At 25.1% G+C, this 22,697-nt stretch overlaps 1 protein-coding gene across 1 annotated transcript in view; it reads left to right on the forward strand.

Annotated features, from left to right (window-relative positions):
* LOC113555262 overlaps positions 1–22,697 on the forward strand; it is a 119,373-nt gene that overhangs the window by 12,533 nt on the left and 84,143 nt on the right. The window contains exons 3-5 of the mRNA XM_026959667.1: positions 6,329–6,646; positions 14,629–14,989; positions 18,243–18,442. Coding sequence (XP_026815468.1) covers positions 6,356–6,646; positions 14,629–14,989; positions 18,243–18,442 — 852 coding nt within the window. The 5' untranslated portion in view covers positions 6,329–6,355. The remainder of the gene's footprint in view (positions 1–6,328; positions 6,647–14,628; positions 14,990–18,242; positions 18,443–22,697) is intronic.

Genomic DNA, 22,697 nt, shown 5'->3' on the forward strand with positions numbered 1-22,697 from the left:
ATACTTAAAAAAAAGATAATTGCGAAAATTAATACAACTGTCTACTATGGTAAAATATTTTTATTTTTTCATATTTTTTCATATTTTAATTCTATTTATTTAGTTTATTAATAGCTTATAGTTATTAACGTAATTTAATGAAAACTATAGACTACTATTAATTGTTCTGACTTTACAAATTATAAATCTAATTACAAATAATTATTACAATATTTTCAATTAAATATGATTTTGTATGAAATGTATCTTTTAGTAAAACTATATTTCATCATATAAATTTTATTTTAAATAAAGAATTTGCAGTGTCATTGTTTAAGATTTTATGGAGCAGTTTAATTTATTTTCAAACCCATATAATATATATTTAAAATACACAAATTTATAGTAGTTTCGTTTTTAACAATTTAAAACAATTTAATGTTATAAACAAGATATTTTAAATAAAATAAACAAATACAAATTAAAAATTGATTATTCAACTGGTATAATAATGTTTTTATATAATTTATGATATTACTCGTAAGTAGCAATGAATATTTCTGAAGTATTTACACTATAAATTTACTCTTTAAACTTTTTTTTTTGTTGTTAATTAAAAATTCTTTGAATCTTAAATAACTATACAATTTATGAACTATAGAGTATACGTTAATTTTTCGATGTTTATATATGATAGTAGTGCCTCTAAGTGGTTTCTTAGTATCTTTTCAATTATTAACAGGTTGTAAATAACCCCTCAACCCATCGAAAAAGTAAATTGAATAAAACACGATTAAGAAATATTGATAATAGTTTTTAAATAAAAATAAAAATAGTGAGAAGATGAATATTTTATTATCGAACGATTAGCACAAATGTGTTGTATGTTCGTGTCTTCGTGATCATATTGTTATGGTATAAATAATAATAATATATAGAACACAATAGAGCACGCACGCACGTTTGTCAGCTTATAAAATAGTCAGTTCATTGGAATCGTATATTATGTTGAGTCATTATTGTTGACTTTATTCATTGTATTTCTTACTAGTTATTTAAAATAAAAAATGAATTGGATAACAAAACAATATGCTGTGGTGTAAATATATACATTTATATGTATAGTATAATATATGTTTTTTTGATATATTCGTATTAGGTAATATACAATTCACACAACAATGAGTATAATTTGCATATTATATAATTTTGAGGTTTATATTAGTACTCGCGACTTGAATGATTGGGGGAAGAAACTGTGAACTAATAATACTTTACGACAATATATTGTTTACCTATTTAGTTTCTATGTATTATTGTAGTTAATTGTTTTAAATTTTCAGAATATAATTATTATTAGCGTTCCATTAGTGGAAATAAACGGGTCGTTATCATTAATTTAATTTTACTTATAAAATATTGCGTTGGATTAAATTAAGATCTAGAGAAGATTGGTTATGTTAGTGTTGTGAGATTATTATCAATAGCTTGCGAGTATGAGCGATGGCCAATGGGTTAGGGTAAAACAGTTAGCTAAGGAAGCAGTCTGTTGAACGGTTTGATGCAATGGTGGGTTTAGATTTAGCGGAGTGATTTTTACTTAACGTTAATGATGACCCTGGAGCCTTTTGATTTGACAGCATTTATAATTTGTTGGTTGGTTTCTTTATCATGAAGTGCAAATAGTTAGTGTATCTTTTGATTAAAGTAAGTATAGTTTATTTACTCGCATTTCATGTATGCCGGTAGTTAATTGAAATATCTATAAGTTTTGTCATACACGTCGATCACTTTGACGCACACGATAAAAAGTGAAACACGCACACAGTTTTTAAAATGTAAGCACTTTATTAAGCTTTTTATAATATTTTTTTGTGAGGTTTTGACAACAATTTTTGATTATCTACAGTCTTGCTATATTGAGATTTTAGTAACATTAAGTCCATATAATATATACGTCATTGACGAACACTGGAGGTGATAATTTAACACTTTGAGGACTGTGGGTAATATTATAAAAAATTCGTTAAGGACCAAGACGCGTGACATCCGTTTAATGTTTAAAGTTATACTATTACGTGAAAAATATGTTTCGAACAAATATATTAAATGTATCTGTTATGCTGAGTATGGAAAAATTATTTTGTCACCATTATTCATCATCATTCAGTGATTTTTTTCGTTTTTCAAAAAAATAGAATTTCATAGATTGATATCAGATTTTTTTTTCATCCTAAGAATATTGATGAATCACTTTATAGTTTATACACATACAAACGTTATTCATCACTAAGGTAAAATTTTGTGAACTTACGAGTAGAAGTTATGTGATATCTAAGTTAACCTGTTTTAATATAAAAAAAAAAAAATCAAAAATGTATTTACAATTTTAATATTTATTTTTAATGAAAGAAATCAAATTAAATTTATTTTATTATTTGAAAAATGTACAAATATAAACTTCAATTATTATATACTAGCTGATATTGCATGGAATTTCCCATTATAATATAAAAGTATAAATAATCTAAAACAAATACTGTATATATTGTCGATAGTTTGTGTTTCGTCTTTCATCAGTACAAATGGTCTGACTCGTTTGTCGCGTAATTTGTTCGAAACATAATTCATTAACCCTTGACTATCGTTTATATTATTCATCCAATGTCACGAGATTAATGCGTGATTCGTCCACATAGTGTTTTGATATTATTTCGTTGGGATTAATAAGTAAAGATGGGAGAATAATTTTCATCGGTTTATTTGTGATTAGAGAGGCTAAAGAATTTTAGTGAGAAAAATATTTGTGCCTATTGGCGAGTTGTTCATTTGAACTTTATTATTTGAATCTAATGATAATATAACATGTGTGAATTTCTAAAATGCTCCATAGAGTGCTTTACGATTTTAGGGGTATGTCATAAGAATTAATATTATTAATAAGTTATGAATAGCTACCTATGTGGATATTATAAACTAATTAAAGAACTGATAGGAACATTTACAGAATGTAAGATAAGGAACGCGGGCTACGGTACCAGGTGATCATCCGTTTTCGAGTGTTTGTTCAATAAACTAATTGGTTATTATACAAATATTGAAATTTATAATAATTATAAAATATTTACAGTATCCGAGATTATTTCTACTCGTTTATAATTAGCTGAATTCAGATAAATAATATCATTTTTTAGGTAGTATAGGTATATTTTATAAAAATAAAACTGTTTATTTTATCGTTAAAGAAGCTAGAGAAACTAAGGAGAATTATACTACACATGAGTCGCTATTGCATAAGAATTGTTTGTGTAAAATATTTACACTAGAACAAGACCACACTATCTGAATTTTCATGTTTGTATTATGTATAATGATATTGCCATATAAGCCTTAATTTACTATAAGTATATTCAAAAATAAAACTCAAAAGTTTAGAGTTTAAAAAATATTTAGTTAAATTCTAATTTAATAATTTCTAGTTTAAATCATTAATCATACAGATATGTCATTCATATAGAAATCTCTGTTTTCCATCCACCCAATACAAATGTACAATCCGATCGCTGACGGGGAAGGTATTATGTTACCGTCTTGATAAGGCGAATTTCAGATGATTTTTATACCATTACGCGATTGTTCCACGCATCTTTTAGGTGTTGCTTTTATTATTATATATATATATATATATACAAAAACACCTTTAAAACTACTGTGACTTTTTAAAAATGTCTAACCAGTGATCGCACAATTTGGTTTATCGAATGTGGAGATCAGTCAGCGTGACAACATGATTTAGCAATACAAATGGACCAATCACTTCCAGCATTTGCATCAGTTATCCGCGATGCGCTCGACTGTCATTTAATGAGGACTTAAAAGGATTCAACCGGAGCTACGTGCATTTAAGAGTCCATAGGATATGTAATCTAATAATGTTCTTTGGATACAAATATGGTAGTCAGATAATCGAGGTGGCCGGAAAGAGAATTTCTTTTCAAGCGCTCTCTATTTTGAGGCTTTATGTAGTTGAAAGCAATAACGACGAGCCACTGATACGAACTTATTTCATTTCCAGACGTCTATGTCGTACCTGTATCCCGTTATATGTTAGGCAAATAGTTTATCGCCATAATAATATTACCTATATAAGCGTGAATCACCCACCGCAAAGTCATCGCTCGTACCTATATAATACAAGTAATTTGTGCGTGTTCACTGCAGCAGATTCGTATGCGTGTTACTTCGTCACGTGAGTAACGCAGCAGTTTACCACCATATATGTCATAATAATATTATCGTTATTATTTATTATAATATTACGCTATTACACGTTTTGTATTTCTTCGACTTTACGACCAACTATGTTGTTTTTGTCAAATAGTTGTTGTTTTATTTTTTTTTACCACATTTCATTGATTGTATGCTTATAATTCCTTGAAAACAATTAATTATCTTACTATAGTAATAGTAATTATACATGGTACATAATAAATTATTTATTTATTTATTTTGTTCTTTAAGGACCCATGAGATACATCTGCAAATTCAACTAAGTAGGCTTAACAAATATTTCTTATACTCTCTACTCATTTGTTTTGTGGTTCTATATCGTATTTTTGAAATAATAAGTGTCAAGAATGTAAACAAGAAAAATAATTATAATACATATCAATGCTAAAGTGAAACTTGTCTAAAAAAACAACCGTGTATCATATTGTTTCCGATGTTACAATAAAAAACAAATGTTTTATTAAAAAATAAAAACCACGGTGATTAATGGAAAATATTTTATATTTCCCTGATAAAACTATATTTTTGCTAAACAATGCGTATTTTCATAATTGTTTTATCATACTTAAATTATATTAATGGTTTTTTATTTTTAATCAACTAATTATTATTTTAAAAATTAAACATAAAATATTTCTGAGAAAAATGAACTTAAACAGAATGCGTTTGTTTAAAAAATATTATCATAAAAACTTGTTAAAAGTTCAAGAACTTCAGGGGATTAAAAAGACGGTTCTAACACTATACAGTTTCCAATCTTATCTGGTCATTAATATTTGATTAGTATACATTTTCAGAGTTTCAGTATTAACGTGGCATAGTTTATTTTTAGTAAAAATATGAAGTTTTGGTAAAATAAATTCAAAAGAGTTATTCAATTTAATCTCTAAAGGTTTTTCAATAATTTGTGACTAATTTAGAATTTAAAATGTTAGATATTTAAACATAATATTAAGTAAACAATAATTTAAAAATAAATTTCTATTCATAAAATGTTGAATTTTAAATTGTATAATTTTAAATAACTAGTTTTTATAACTATTTATCTTTTAAATTTTTTTCATTCACTTATTGTAAGAGCCAAAAAAATATTTTTTCCATTATAACATTTGATATATTTTCCCTTAAATTATATTGAGAATCAACCATTTGAAAACTTGTTACATTTTTCTTTGAATCAGAAATTCATATCGCTATTGCTTAACTGAATAACATCTATAATAGTCACAAATGCTTTATGTTAATGCAGTCATTCAATATTTTCCAATATTTATCAATTATTTACAATATTATGCATCATATAAGTATGTAAATTCTAAATCGATTTCCGAGATAAAATTTTCTTCAATTAAATGTATTGATATGATTCATTATATTTTTTATTTTAACATAATTTTTTAGAATCATCACAATGAGTTCTTGATGTCATGTCTCAAAAATCAAGAAAAGTTGATATATGTACTTTTATAAATGACAATTAAATTTAGTTTATACATGGAGCATTGTAAAATTATATTTATTTAGATTTAGTGAATATCCTGTTCTTATTTTGATTGGTAGAGGAGGAATGTAGGTTAGGGAGAGTAGCTATTTTCCTGCACCAAACTTCGATATCATTTTTTTCTATCCTTTTCCATTAAAAATTCCAAGAATTTCTTTGAACGTGAGTTCTTGTACAGTTGTATATTTTAAATTAGAATACAACAGTTAAAGTAACTATCTCAAACTTTTTTTCGGTTTTTTTTTAAAATATATATATATATATAAGTTATCAATTTTATACTATTCTTTTTTTAAAAGTTATCACGCATATCAGAGTTAAACACGAGAAACAGAATAAAATTATTATTATTAATTTTTTTTATTAAATAAAGATTTGAATATTATAAGTTATTAATCAAGAGTAACTAAGATATAAATAAGTAAATACAAATAGACAAATTTAATTTATGGTGGATCTTATAGAGTAGGGTATTATATTTTTACAATGATTTGTAGTCTTTACGTCACTAGTACATTTTAGACCCAGTGGAATTATTTTTCGTTTTTTTGTACACAGGCTGAGTAATGCGATCATCGATCAACCATGGCGCTTTTGTACAGGTTGGTTAAGTTGCCGGATCGTTTTCAAACTCATGTGTTTACATTTGTGGTGACCAAGTCAGTAACTCGTGATCCGGATCGGGATGTTACATCTAAAGAATTTGCTTGTGGCCATCAAAAATGGTCAATCACATTCTCACGAACTGACAAGATGTTAGGTGCATACTTAGTGTGGAAGAGTGCTTCCGAGTCGGTGAGAGTTTATGTGGATTTTACATTCACTATACTCAACCGTGAACATTTCAGTGTGAACGAATCATTTGCTGGGAAACAAGTAAGTAGATAATATTCATCATACTTAATTACTTATTTTATTACTAATTTTAGAGGATCGTTTTTTTGTTGGAAAATTGTTAATATTTCAAAAATTATTTTTAGAAATTTTTTTGTCATTCTAATAAATTTATATTTATTTTTATGTTTGTTATTCAAATCATTAAGCTGCTGATTTCATATTTTCATTAATAAAATAACTATTCAATATTATATATCATACATATTACCATGTCTAGGTATATGTGTAAATATTGAGATAGTTTTGTATACATTACATTGATATAATTATGTTAAACAGTTTTGAAATTATATAGAGAACATCAACTAATATAAATTTAATAGCTATAAGGTCAAGGTATATGTTATTACTTTATAAATATAGTATTCATATTTTATTCAAGATAAATAACTCGTTTTATGTTTCTTGGTAAATACAATTAGGAAACGATACAAATTATACAATACAGATCATCCGTTGAATTTCCGAAAATATACTTTTGAAAATCTTTTTATAATAATATTATTATAATAAACTTTATTTATACATTACAAGAATAATGTCATTTAATACTTCGTAGTATTTAACGTAATATCTTACGTTAAATAGTCAATATTTTTTTTCACTTAATTTTGAATAGTTACAAATCACGTTTTATGAAAATTTTTCTATTTTACTAATTTTTAACACTATAATTTTGTAAATTTTTTATTCTTTCGAATAATAACATAATTTTTTAATTTAATATTTCAAAGTAGAATATCTTTGGTACATAAAAATCAAAATTTGTATTATTTGTTTACTATTTATAAGTATTTTAAGTATTTGAAATACCCCGCAAATATTGGTCAATTAATCCGCTTATCAATAGCTATAAATAATAAATTATTTTTACAAAATTTGATTTTTATAGATAGAAATACTCCAAATAATATTTTGGTTTTAGAATATGCGATTTAAAATGCATGTTGTCGAATAACTTATAAAATTATATAAGATTTTTCAATTTTTAATACTATGCGTGAAAATAGTTCAGTCGAGAAATTAATTTAATATATCAAATGTATTGTAGGTTTGATTGATTGTTTGTTGATTATTTATACTTTTATTGATAAATTATGGCAAACAGAATAAAAGTTGCTTCAATTTAAAAATTTAATATATTATTATTTGATTGATATTTAATGTCATGAACTTTATTATTATTGTATTATTTTAATTATTAATTTAATCGAAGATTTAAAACCCAAAGATAAATTACAGTATAAAATAATATTAGGAATAACTCTAATGGTAGTTGCTAATTTGTATTTTCACACTTCTTATACTCGCATTTCATTATTATGCGAAATAATATAAAAATGTTTTAAATCATACAAATCCTCATATTTCTAAACTTGATTCTAATATATTACCAGGCAATCTTCTACACAATAAAACAAAATCCTAAAAAAAATAACAAAGCGAATTCCTTATTATCATGTAATTAAAACAAAATACATTTAAAAAAAGTATCACGAGTATGAATCTTTAAAGTCATTTTATTAAACGCATACTATTCTAACGTTTATAAAGTATAATATTATATAACAGATTGTAAATGTTTCTATTTTAATAAAAATATATCATATTATTATTACTTAAAAGCTTACATATTTTCAGGCTTAATTAATTAATAAATTTGCCACAATATTTGATTTACAGAAAAATCTTGATCTGTTTATTTACTATGAAAAAAAAAATTATTTAAAAATAACAATTATTTAAGACTCATATTTATGGATTTTATGGATATTGCGTAATAACAATAAATATTTATTTAGTAAACCTGATTTATCATTAATGTTATTGTATTTTTCTAGTGTTGTGATGTGAATTAAATTAAATATATTTTCATTAGTGTGAAGTTTATTATTTATTTTACTGTCTTATCATTACATAAGTTATTTTTTTTGTGACAAAAATATATTATATACCTATACCATAGGTAAGTTTCAATATTAGATTGATCATAAACTTATAAATTAATTTTTTTGCTTTTCAGCATATTCATTTAAACGAATGTATGCTTATTGTGATCAAATGAACTCGGTCTTACATATTTTCAGTATGAATACATTTTTTTTTTATAATGAATCATTAATTTTTCTGACAATCTCTAAAGTATACTTAATGTATATAATTTATTTTGTAGAGATATTTGGACCAATTTATGCAGATGGTATGCACAGATTATATTAGTTTTAGGAATGATGACATCACAATAAAATTAATAAAATAATGAATTTCATAAAAAAAGAAATATGGGGGTGCAATGGTGCATACCTGTTTGAATAATTCCGGTAAAGGGAATAAAATAAATTATTCACACGAACGTAGTCTTGATTTTCGCCCACGCGTTACTGTGTAAGCCTATACTACTTTCCCGTTCACTGTGACCCCTTTTTGATTATATTCCATATAGCTCCACCGACGAACGAATTTTCCCATCGTTTCATGTCTGCGGTTTACATGGTAGTGATCCCCACGGGAGATTCTAAGGACGATAAATTTATCACACTGTCAGGGAAATTTGGCCATTAACAGTGATATAAGGATCGTCCATCATAAAAATAATGGTTAGGTCCCAATCATCAAAATATATTAATATCTATCCAATTAGATAGTACTAAATTTAATGAGTTTGTCATTAATAATTTTGTTGATTTTGTTATCGCGCGCGATTATTAAAATGTATTTACATTTTATACTGTCGTCTTTCTGTAATTGTTAAAACTAAGTCTTTTTTTAATATATTGATTTTTGTTTTTGCCCGAGTATTTTTGCACTATATACATTCATGAAAAGAAATTATGTTTTATACAGTTATAAAATATATGCTCTTAATTTTAATATAATTCACGTTATGTTTATTAGGTATTACAATGTATTAAATAGTTTATTATTTACGGACTATATGCATAAAAGATATCATTATAATTAATATAATTATGAATAAAAATCGATAATTCAAAAGTTAGAAGAATAAATGTAAAATTATGCTTATTTTATTTACTGGCAAAATACTAATATTCACCAATTTTGCCAACATAGATGACAAATTATGGTTTTTGTCATCTATGTTCACAAAATTGGTTCTTGAGAGAATTGTAAAGAATCAAGAATATTTGTTAGGAATATTTAGGATTTTTCATATTTAATTTTGGATTTAGAAAGATTAACAGAGTATTATAGTTTAATGATCAAAAAATATTGATTATCCTAAATTGTATGATATAATATTGTGATAAAATTGCGAAAACCTTAGAATTTAAAAAAGTAACAATTCTATTTGTTTTAAATCGACTGTGACCAAAACTTTTGTAGGGAAAATTTGATCATAAGGTTCGTACTTAAAAAAATATTACAGTGAAAATTAAACAGAAATATCATGAAATCACAATAACAATTTATGTTGATTATATTTATAGCAATTAATTAATATGTATGTAAATATGTATGCACAACTGTAAAAATCAAGTTAAAGTGTAATCAGACAATTTCCATTTATCAAATTTGGAGGATTCTATACATACCTACTTTTAATAGAGTAAAATATATTTAAATAAATAATATGATTTGAATATCTATTAATTTAATTAATTTATATAAGTTCTATAAAATATTAAAAAATCATCATCATAATTGTGGTTTAAATAACCATTATTTAATTACTTAAATTGTAGTCCTTTATTAGTATTTATAAAAGAATACAAGATTCCAACTGAGTAATCAAAAAAAAAGCTTATATTATCTTTTAGCTTTTTTAAAATGACTATATTCTGGTTTCGAGTGCTACAGCTACTTAAATATACTGTAGTTTGTTTTTATTATCCCAATGTTGTTTTATGTCCATTAGCTAATTCAGTTTATTAATTGCTATTGAATTATTTATAATATTTTGTTTATTATTTTGGTAAAATAGTATACAATATTATATAGTAAAAATACTACAAATATTTTCATTTACATATATCATGTCAGTTATATTATAAATGATAATACATACTTGTTGCCAATTATGGAAAATTTAAATTGAAAATAATACATTTAAGTGTTTTTCTGTAAAACAGTTTGTACCTACTACCTAGTATAGTTATTATTCTTACATGTTTCCAAAACAAATCCCAGAATATATTTATTTTGAATGAGTTATATATAAAATACACACTATAAAAAAAGTAATAAAACGTTAGACTTGTATTTTAAAAGTAAAAATATTATCGTCACGTGTCACAGTTGTTTTTATGGTTTTTAGAAACAAGAAAATAATACTTTTGGTTACATAAATATAAACATATTTCAAACACGAAAACACGATAACTAAAAAAAAAAAATTATCTAATTTACTTTCCTTTGTAATTTCTAATTGAAATATAAATCATAGTACATACTATGTCTTATAAATAATACACATAGAAAATAAATATAGAAATTTATTTAGTTTATCAGTTGTAAATAAATGTTTAAATATTTGTAATAGACTTATTCCATTAATACTTATTTATTATAATAGACTTATTATATTTTCAAATGGGAAATACTTTTTTTAACTGTTCATTTTTGAATAAATAATTTCATTGAATATATTATGCGTCCAAATCAAAATTAAAAAAAAAAGTTTCTCTACTAATATTGAACGTCGTACAACAATAATAATGCTTAATTCAATAATGTTTTTCTTTATCGAATACGAGTATAACATATTTATATATAATATTTAGTATATAAACTCCGACAATTTTTACAAGTTATAAAATACTATTGTAATATTAATAAATAATAATTATAACCATTTTAAAACGACGGTAGCCTTTATATTATATTTAAAATTATTATAGTAGACTATTGTCTTTAGTACAAAAAGCTTAAAATTCAGAAATTATTCTTTTGAATTTTTATTTTTATTATATTAGATATACATCGAAGTTGAATACAAAAACATTTGTTTATCAGTTTACGGAATAAGGGGTTCATAAAAAATATAAGTAATTGAATGTATGGTCTTCAGTTTAAGAACCTCAAAAATTAGAATTTGAATCATTTCGTTATTATGGGGAAAAAATCAATATGTATATATTGGTATGTGCATCACCAATATGTCTGATGTATTTTTAGTATAATTAACTATAAGTTTAATAATTTGTATTTACTATTATGTTTTAATTTTCACTATTGATTTTTATATTTTATCTAAAATTATTTCAAATTTAAATTTCTATTCAGGGAAACAGGGATAATAAAATAATTTTAAAGGTATTTTGAATCGTGAATAATATTTTTCAAATCTATATCTTCTGTGTTGTGGTATTTTCGACAAATAATACACTAATATGGGATGTCTAATGTATATATTAGTTAGTATATATAACTTTATTTATCAAACAATAAACATGGTAAATTTTTGAGTGTGTAAACATGTTGTAAGAATAAAATTAATTAGGTTCATTACTAGTAGGTTGTACTAGTTTTGAATTGCTTCCACCCATAATTGATTCATTTTTAAACGTATTTTACTGTAGATTAAATATAAAATTATTTTATTTATTTAAACAAAATCATTGACTGAAAAATAATGACATAAAAACGTGTTCTATAAACTAAATATTAAGTCGTAGTTAATAATTTACATTTACATTTCACGAATATTTAATTCTAAACAATGTGAAGATTTCTTTGTTTTTTTTTTTTTTGTAATATTTTGGTTGTTAACTTTTATTTTTCTGTAGAATTGTTTTAGGAACGTCGAGTTTTCTTAGATTAATATATAAGTTTATGAATAAAAGATATTGGTTGTTTTGACTTTTTAGACTTTTTTTTCGTTTTCAGTTAAATTTTCTTAAGTGATAGAATAAATTACTTAACATTTTGAAAATGACGATATAATCATATTTAGAATAAATACCAGTTATTTTATATTTCCCTAATTAATGTCATTTCTGTCCTTTATTTATTTTTTTACAATATTTCGAACAACTGTTTATATATATATATATATATATATATAATTTAATAATAATTAATATTACGACGGTACAGATTCATAATTTACAATAATATCATATGTAATCAATTATAATTGTAAAATATTGTCATTTGTATAATTTATTAAATAAATGTTGATAAAGATTTGGATTTTTATTATTATGACTATTATATTGTACCATCAGTTTTATTGTCTCATATTCTCATGTATTATATTAAATACATTTTGTTGAATATGAAATGTTATTTTATTTTTCTTGAATGTTATAGATGCATATACTGATGTATATGAGCTCATTTCACCCATTTGTTATCACTATTAGCTAAATCAGTAAAGGAAAAGCTATACGCGTATTATACGACCCTACGTACTGCATTTTTAAGCGGAGTCATAATATATTGCTATAAGTTAGGCCATTAGGGACCAAAGTAATCCTAGCTAGTACAAGCAAAGAAAATGTACTCGTAAATGTTAATTATGAAATTGATACTTTTTTCTGTGAAAGTATTATCCATCGTATATTTACATTAATTTGCTCTCAATGGTCCAATGACTTTTTACGTGAATTTGTATAGCAAATATAAAAATATAGTGTGCTTAAATATATTTTAACAAAACATTTTGCCAAAAATCCATAGATATATGGTATTGATTTTATTTAATTAAGATTTATTATTAATATATATTAAATAAATATTTTATAAATGATATACAATTGATATTTAAAATACTATTCAGTATGTAAAGTTTTTCTCTGGTATATAGAAAGATAAGTACGAAACGCTTTTTGCTGGGTGTAAATATAAAGTTATAAGCCTTGATTAACATATTAAACTCAACACGTTTTTCTACTTTTAAAACTTTTTAATTTTACTAGATTAAAAAAAAAAATAATATTTTTATATATTCCGTATGTAGTATTATTTTGAACTTCAATAAATATATTTATGTGTGAGACTTACTAACATATAGGAAACATATTATATAATATACATACATACTTTATAATAAAAATTTTTGAACTTTATATTAACATAATTTACTTAAATTTTCAAATGTAAGCATGTAGCAAAGTTTGAATATTTAATTGATTTAATTTTTTTCTACAAAAATAATTTAACCTATTTATATTGTTTATTATTATAAATTTTTTTTATATTATTTAATTTAACTGTTAAATAAGAATAAATATTATGTACGTTTTCTTATTTTTGTTCAATTTTAAACCATTTTTACAACACTAACCTTTTTTTTATATATTTTCATAATATCGTTGTGGAACGTTTATATTATATTACCATAAACATATTTTAAAACACTCAACGCTATCATTAAAATCATATTATGGTATAAGTAAATGTATTTTATTTTATTTTTTTTAGTCCAATATTGTGTACCACCAACTTTACGTGTAGTTAAATTTGGAATAGAAACAAAAACAGTGTGAAACGCATAACAAAACCGACATCGATCGTAGTGTAAAGTACTCGGAGTAATAAATGTCTACGACACGAGTGTAATCGACACAATAATATTCTGCGTGTTGAGATTATATTGAATTATTGTAGGTAATGGTTAAATTTGAAACCCGTGATGGAACGATTAACGGATCAAAGTCTAAATAAGTAAATTTAAACGGTTCTCTTTCGGTTATCGGTGTTAATATATTAATTTAATACACGTGCGGATGCGGGATACCGCACCGGCAAGAGCACAAATGACGGTGCTCCGTAGGTATATACCGTAGTTTACAGAAATGTTCCACTTAAGTGCTATTGAAAATCACTCAGTGGCCGCCCTCAAGAAGGACGGTCAGGCAGTTTTAACCAACTTAAATCCACTCCGTGTCGTTTACGACGATTATAATGCGCGACATGTATATATATATATATATTATTTGCCATTATTAATTATTATACCGAATTGCAGCAATCACGGTGTGCGTGTCTTGTTGCAGGTGAAGTTTACGACGGACTGCCCGGCCCAGGGGAATCGAAACTACATACCGGTCAGCGACCTGTACGGTCGAAACTTCACGGACGCGAACGGCGAGTTCCAGCTGGAATTGTCCATCGGTCACGTGCGCACGCTGTACGACACGGAGTTCTGCGTGCCCACGTCGCTCACGTCCCGGCTGATGCACCACCACCATCAGATCCAGAATCACCACAACCCGGCGGCCGGAAACGCGCTCCAGCACCAGTACGGCACGGCGTCGCCCAGGGGCACCAAGTGCAAGCTGGAGACTTCGTACTTCACGTTCGGCGGGTTCGACTGGAACTTGGCGCTGTACCCACACGGCGTAAAAGACGTTTCGTGTAAGTACATCCCGTTTCGTCCGTTCATATATCACACATGTATCACACGACGACCTTTGAATCGATTTTTAACACTTCGCGCACCGTCGACATTCGTCAGTCATATCTGTACTATAATAACATTCGATATGAATAATATTATAAGACATATATCTATATACGATTTCCCGCCGTGTACTACTCGCTGTTTTTCCTTCGAGTTTTGTTTTCTACCGTAAAAAATATAACGCATCATAATTCGGACGATACTGTCATCGACGTACGCCACTTCATGTGGCCCGAAACGTTTGCCGTAAATACTATAAGCTTTTAATACGTTTATCCACCCGACGATGATATCACGACGGCTAATATATAACGCTCTGCAATATGTAACCGTAGTAGTAGTTGTTATTTTTTTAAAAAATGTTAACATTTCGCGTTTCGTCGTGATCGATACACTACATTATTAAGTTTCATTTATTGTCGTACAATAAAGTTGTAATGTGTTAGAAGCAATAATCAGTACACGATTGAATTTAAACTATACGCACTGCATAACAATAACAATTATTATATTATTGTACTATTGTCTCCTGTATTAGTATAGTTTATATACACCGCACTCATGGCGTACATAATACAACCCCTTCGTAACAACAATACCATCACTAGAACATTATTCGGCTTAGCTCTGTGTATCAATTAAATCGCTTATATTATTATTTAACATTCGAATGTTATTAATTACTCGATATGCAATGAGATTATTATAATTCGCAACTATACAATTCATGACTATGTTTATCTTGCAAAAGGTATTTAATTCAAACGTAATTATGAATTCGTAAAGAACTATAAATATGTGTATGCTTTATATAAGTAGAATATAGTAAATAATAAGTAGAATAATAATATTATATTATATTGTATATAATATCGATTTGAGCTGATCAGAAATTCATATTGAAAAAATCGTTGAAGATTTCATAAGAATATTTTAATATGAGATAACTGTAAATTTGATCTTTATGTGCAATTAATATACCGAAAAAATAACCAGAAATCTGTAACTTATCGTTGGTTAGTATCGTATCAATTCCTTTATCTTAGCGCCTATAAGTTGTTTATTATTGTTACAAATTTGAAAATAATCATAAATCATCGCATTAAAATAATGTTTGTGTTCAGATCTCGATTAAAAACACGGTTTCTGAACTTTGTTAAATACATTAAATAATCTACTGATAATATCAAAAAACGATTTCTTTAAAGAACAAAATAAATGTAATTTTCAATTGATAAATAGAATCGTTTAAAGTTTTTGAAGCACTCTTTGTAACCTAAATAGTGGTAACAAAAAAACCAAAAACAAATAGTTTTGTAAGAAGACCACTGCGTTTTTAGCTTCTCACAAAATCTAAAATTCAAATCAAGTTTTGTATATTTATACTATATTTATATATTCACTATCATTATGCAGTTGTTTAATAAGCAACGTCAACTGTTGATTTGATTGCAGGTACCTACTACTGATATAATATAATATTATATTCATTTTTTTATTCAAAGCTCAGCAAAAAGAGAAAAAAACTTTTGTTCTTCAATGAATTTGTATAAAATATTTTATGCGATATTTTAGTGTTTTGATATTTTTGCTTGTAATGAAAAACGTTTTAATTAATTCATTTTTTTGACATATTCTGAACCAACTACTTCCAAAAATAAAATTTCAATAATATATGCAAAATAATTATATAATATAATACAACATACGTAATATATTTTTGTTTACCACGGCGACTACTTAATTATATATTATTATTTTACATTCGGTTTGTCGTGGATATGATAATACGTGAATTTCAATAACTCACATAATTTTTTCGATGAATGTAATGCAACATATAACAAAAACTATATTTTTTTTTCAAAATTATAAGGTTTACAATTTTATTCAAGGTGAATTTTATTAGTGTTGTAAAGACAATAAAGACATTCAAATCATCATTATATTGTTTAATTTTATGACATATCTATTTTTTAAATATTTTTAAAAATAAATTAACATTGTGCACATTAAAATTTACACTCAGGTTATAAATCCTTAATGCTATTGTTTCTATACTATAAGTAAGTTATTTTAAATATTAATTCGATATAGTTGAAGAATTTTGTTAAAGATTATCAAAAGTTCAAAATATTTAATGTACCTGAAATAAAAATTAATGGCCCTATTGAGGTATTGTATTATTAACAACGTTAGATTTGCATTTACAATTTATAATTCAAGCGTAGTGGCAAAGTTTCTTCTCTGGACTTTCCAATATTAATTAAATATAATCACACCACTATAATTCAAAAATATTTATAAACGGGTAAGGGATTTCGAAATTCACAGAAATATTAAAAATTATAATTAACATTAAGTAGTGTCGATGAAACCTAACTTTTTAATTCAAACTAAAAAAAATGTGAAAAAAATTATTGAAAAGGAGAAATTATATTGAGATAAATAATTAATTTTTTATGAAGTAATTTTATCAGTAAAGATTTTTGAAGTGTGTATTATATTTTAATATTAGGTACTATAAACTTTTTTAAGACAGAACAAATTTGACTGGGTCTACACGAGTGCCCAACACGTGGTTGGGCACTCGTATCGCTTCATACACATCAGTATGAGTTAAAGTAAATTGTTCCCGTTATAAACTGTTTATGTCTATTCCTTATACAATTGAGAAATGAACTAATACAAAAAATTGATTCGTAGTCGTATATAAATAAAATCAATATTTTTCATTTGAATATAACTGTATACACTTATAGTTTATATTTGGCAGTTAGATTTTATCTATTTCCCAATTTGAAATTAGTGCCTTGGTTGAAATTACAGAGATGTCTAATTTTAGTTTTATAAAATTATATAGTCATTTTTTTATGGTTGCCTTATACTTAGATGGTATCCAGTGTCCACACATTATTGATTTTTTTAGTTTTATTTCAATAGCGTAACATATATATATATATATATATATATATAAATATATAATTAATTTGACTGGTCGATGCAGCTTTGAGATTTATTCACATTAGTTAATTTTGAATATCCGTAAAATTATATACATACACACATTTCTTCAATTCAATAAATGTCAAAGAACGGTGTTAATTTAATTTAATTTGATTTTTTTTTTTTACATATTGTAATTATAGCATTATTTATATTATGATGTATTATTGGCATTTAATTATTTTAATATTTATCCTTTAGGTACTTCGGTTGAAGGGCGAATGTCAGTATATTTGAATCGTTGCACAGGATTCGATCATCAATGCCGTGTACGATACATGTTAGTTTTGGGCGATGGAGAAAAACGTCTGGACTCGGGAATATTGGATGATGTGTCGGATTCAGATGGAAAAAGCTATGGTTGGCATCCTAGATATAAGTTTTCCGAGCTTGTTACAAAGGTTTGTATAATAAAATTAATTACCATTTCAGTTTATCATGTTACGAGTAGTTTATAACTCAATTATTTCTTATATCAATTAAATTTGGTTCAATTAATAAATGGTTTAAGTAATAACTTTGTTTGGGCTAACTATATTGTGTAGTTGTTATATATCCAATCTTAAATTATTTATTTATTTTTCCTTCGTTTTTGTATTATAATTAAAACAAAACCATTATCTTGTCATCAAAGTTAAGTTCAATTATCAAAACAAAACGAGACTGGAAATTTATATTCATTTATCTTCGATATAAGAATTTAAAGTATTTTTTTATTTGTTTAAACAATTTCTAAATGCAAAAATTAATGTTTTCAAAAATACCTAATTTTATAAATAAATATAAAACTATATTATACTTGAATAAAATATCAATTTAAGTATATATATCAACTATCCATAAAAAATTACAGATCTATCTACATATAAAGTTAAACCACTGATACTTGATAGAGAATAATAATAAATGATGTATATAAAAGCCGTGATTCGAAGGTTAATCTCAGTAGATGATATCTTAAAACAGACGAATGACAATATTTGTGGAGGATTTCAGACAAATAAAAATGGAAACAGGGATTGATAAGAAAAACTTACAGTAGTATTTGTATAGACTCAAAATGTAAGAACTCAGCCATAGTTTATCATTGTAGTTTGTAAATACACATTTAAACAGTATAAAGTTGTAATGGTATACACTTACTATTAATAATATCTACACATTGTGTGGATTATTGTAGTATTTTTTGTTAACATTGAGCGATGTATCATGATTTTTCAACGTTTTATTTCAAAAATTCACATAAATACATATTAAGTAATAAAAAAATGTTTGAAAAGATCTGAAAGTAGGTACTTATTATTTTATGAATTTTACCATAGGATATTACGTAGGTGTGTATAAAAATATTGAATTTATAGGTAATAAAAATCAAAAATATGTATAAAAGTTGGTTAAATTGTTAGAAATTGTGGTAGTTTATTTCAATGTAAATCCTACATTAAAGCAGTAAGTACACAATAAAACGGTTTTATTTTTTTTATTAAGTATTGTGATCACTGTTTTAAAAAAGAAACATATTTTATCAACATAAATTGTAATTTTAAATAATTCTTTCAGAATTTCAAATAACATTACTAAGTATAGTGAATAATATATTACATATATTTAACTTAACTTCATTATATTTTCACTGGTTCTAAAATATTATGTTGATTTCATAATTTTTAAATTTAAAATATATTATAACGAATAAATGCTGCGATATTCAATTTTCAAGCACGTTTCATAAATTCAATTTCTTGTGTTTCACAAGTAAACTAATATACATCGTGACTGCACAAATATTATAAAATATAATTTCTGCATTAGAAGGTTAACTATTAAATTACTTTCAAGATATATAAACGTAGCCCACGTTCATAAATGATAAATACTTAGCATTGATAAGATTATTTAGCCAGCAGCAATAGCTGTATTTTTAGTAGTTAGCAAGCATATAATAATATTATTTATTTTAATATCGTACTGTAAGTAGGAGTTGTTCACAAAAAATTCTCTTGACATTGACAAAAGTTGATTACGTAATAGCAAAGTTTATAATCAGCAAAACTTTACAATAGGCACATTTTTTGACTTTGATTTTTTTTTTTTTTTATATTATCTTCTTTAAATTTACTATTTATGCGCGGAATTTTAAATATAAATAATGAGTTTCGTGCCGATAGTTTAATTTAATACACTGACATTTAATTTTATCTAGTAAATATACATATTTATATAATCGTAATAATGGACGCAATTTAGTGTACATTTGAAATAATAAGTAAATGTTGAATAATAGATCAATGTTACTTATATTAAACGCAAGTTAATATTTACCATAAATATCATTAATTATAGTTGTGTTTATATGTAATAGCATTTTCATCACACATCATTAAACATGCTAATCTAAATGTGCCAAGTCAATATTCTTATTTAAAAGCAGCCATGCTCATAAAATACGTTAATACTATTATGCAATAACAAGTTATAAATAATAATCATAATATATTTGATAACGTACTGTTTTACTAACAATACATGATTTAGTAATAATTTATAAAGTTTATTCTAAAATAATCCGTCAAATACTTCAATGCTATATAATTACTAAAGACAACAAATCGATCAAAAATACGAATTGATTCTTCAGATACATACAACAGTAGTTAATAAATCAATCTAATCTATAAAATATATGACGTTGATAAGTTGTCATTTTAAATTATTTTTCATATGTTGAATTTGAAATAATATCTTAGGAGGACACAATAAAAATAGGATCGAATATTTATTATTTGAAATTAGACCAGGGACCGTTAGTCCATCATAAAATAACTCAATTAACGATTATTTTATTTTTGTGGACTTAACACAGAGGAAGAAATTACGAAAAACTTTTCTGTAACGCCAGTTAAACTAACCATTTATTACACACACGAAAATCAAGACCGAAGAACCTTTTATGGGTATACTTAAAATAATCCCGACTGTCATGATTACAGTTATACCCGAGCTTATTGTGGTTAACCCTTCTACTATATATACATTTTTCGGGCGCGTAAAACCACAAGTATTGACTGTAAAAATATGTCTGTGTTTTGAAGACCATCGCCCAGATAAATAATTACAGAGAAGGCGACAACGTTGTAAAATGTATTTTAATTTATTTAAGTTTCTAATGTATTTTATAGGTTATAATAATATATAATTTTAAATGTATTACGATTGTTAAAATGTATGTTTCATTTCAATTATTTTTAATCAATTATACAACCGCGTGATGTCTTGTGTTATAATTGTATTACAATAATAGGTAGTACATTTATGTTCAAAATAACCAATTTTGAGTGGTTTAGCTATATTATCTAAGTGAATTGACCTATTATCTATCTTACAGGCTAGAACGTTATTTATATTTTCTATGTTGGTTTTTCTCTTTAATTAAATTATTGACGTGTAGAATATAATAATTTAAAAATGCTTATAACTCTATTAAAAATTAAAATATCGTAAAAACTTACGTTCTTTTCTTTAACGCTTTAACCATTACTATAGATAAATTCATTGAAATATTAAATTTAACTATAATAATTTGTTTACTTAAACATTGATTTTCTATGTTGTATATTCGTAAGATGGAGATTGGAGATACTTTATTTATAACAAATACAGGTCCTTGGCGTCCTCCTCTTTAATATATAATGACTACTGTCATTGTAACAGTTTATTCGAATTTTATTCTTACATGTACTATAAAAATTATTTTGAACATTGTTATTTTACAATTGTATTATTTTTGCTACTGATAATATTACTGCAGTTGTCGTGTGAATAGTACTTGAAGTAATGTCACGCTGTAAAAGTGTAAAAATTATAGTATTTTTTCTGTCAGGATCAACTACTCTAACAAATTAGACATACTTTATATTTTAGTGGCTAAGATCTTCAAAATCTGGGATAGTGCCAAACCATCTCAGAGCTGTACCGTTCAGGCACTTTAATCCATCACTCACTAAGTACAAACAGTTACACAATACGTTCGTACACACTAACATACGATACTACACATTAGCACTCATTGATTTTATACGGCAATCTCGTCCCATCCTTTGAGCTTGTCACATGATAGTTATACTTGGAAACGTTTTCTGGTGTGTCATACGATTAGGTGTATATATTACTACACATTTCAGCAATTGTATGCCACTATTAATACTATTTTATGATTCATTATCGTACGAATATACAGATAATTACTTTATTTTCTAAATAGGTCATTTACAGTCCAGGTTACAGTTATATGATATATTAAAAAAATGAACTATTATATGCTTTACTCCTTTTTCCTTATTATAATACATAAATATTGTTGTAACGCAAAAAAAAAAAAACGTTAATAATCAAATAAAAATATTATATGAGTAGATTAGACTACAGTAAAAATATCACAGAAAAATGAAAGAAATTACCATTTATATTTTTTTAGCTTATAATTAGAGATCTGGTAAAGACACTTACTTTCTTTATTCGCTTGGACAATAGAAATCAAAAATATTCATAGACTTATTATGCAGACACCATTTTTATTTTCGTGAAATCACAAATTTGAGAATTTTTTTTTTATTTTCATTAATCGCTACTATTGTAAGTCTGTATTATTACCAAACC

Source organism: Rhopalosiphum maidis, chromosome 2, assembly GCF_003676215.2.
Source record: "Rhopalosiphum maidis isolate BTI-1 chromosome 2, ASM367621v3, whole genome shotgun sequence".
Taxonomy (NCBI): Eukaryota; Metazoa; Arthropoda; class Insecta; order Hemiptera; family Aphididae; genus Rhopalosiphum; species Rhopalosiphum maidis.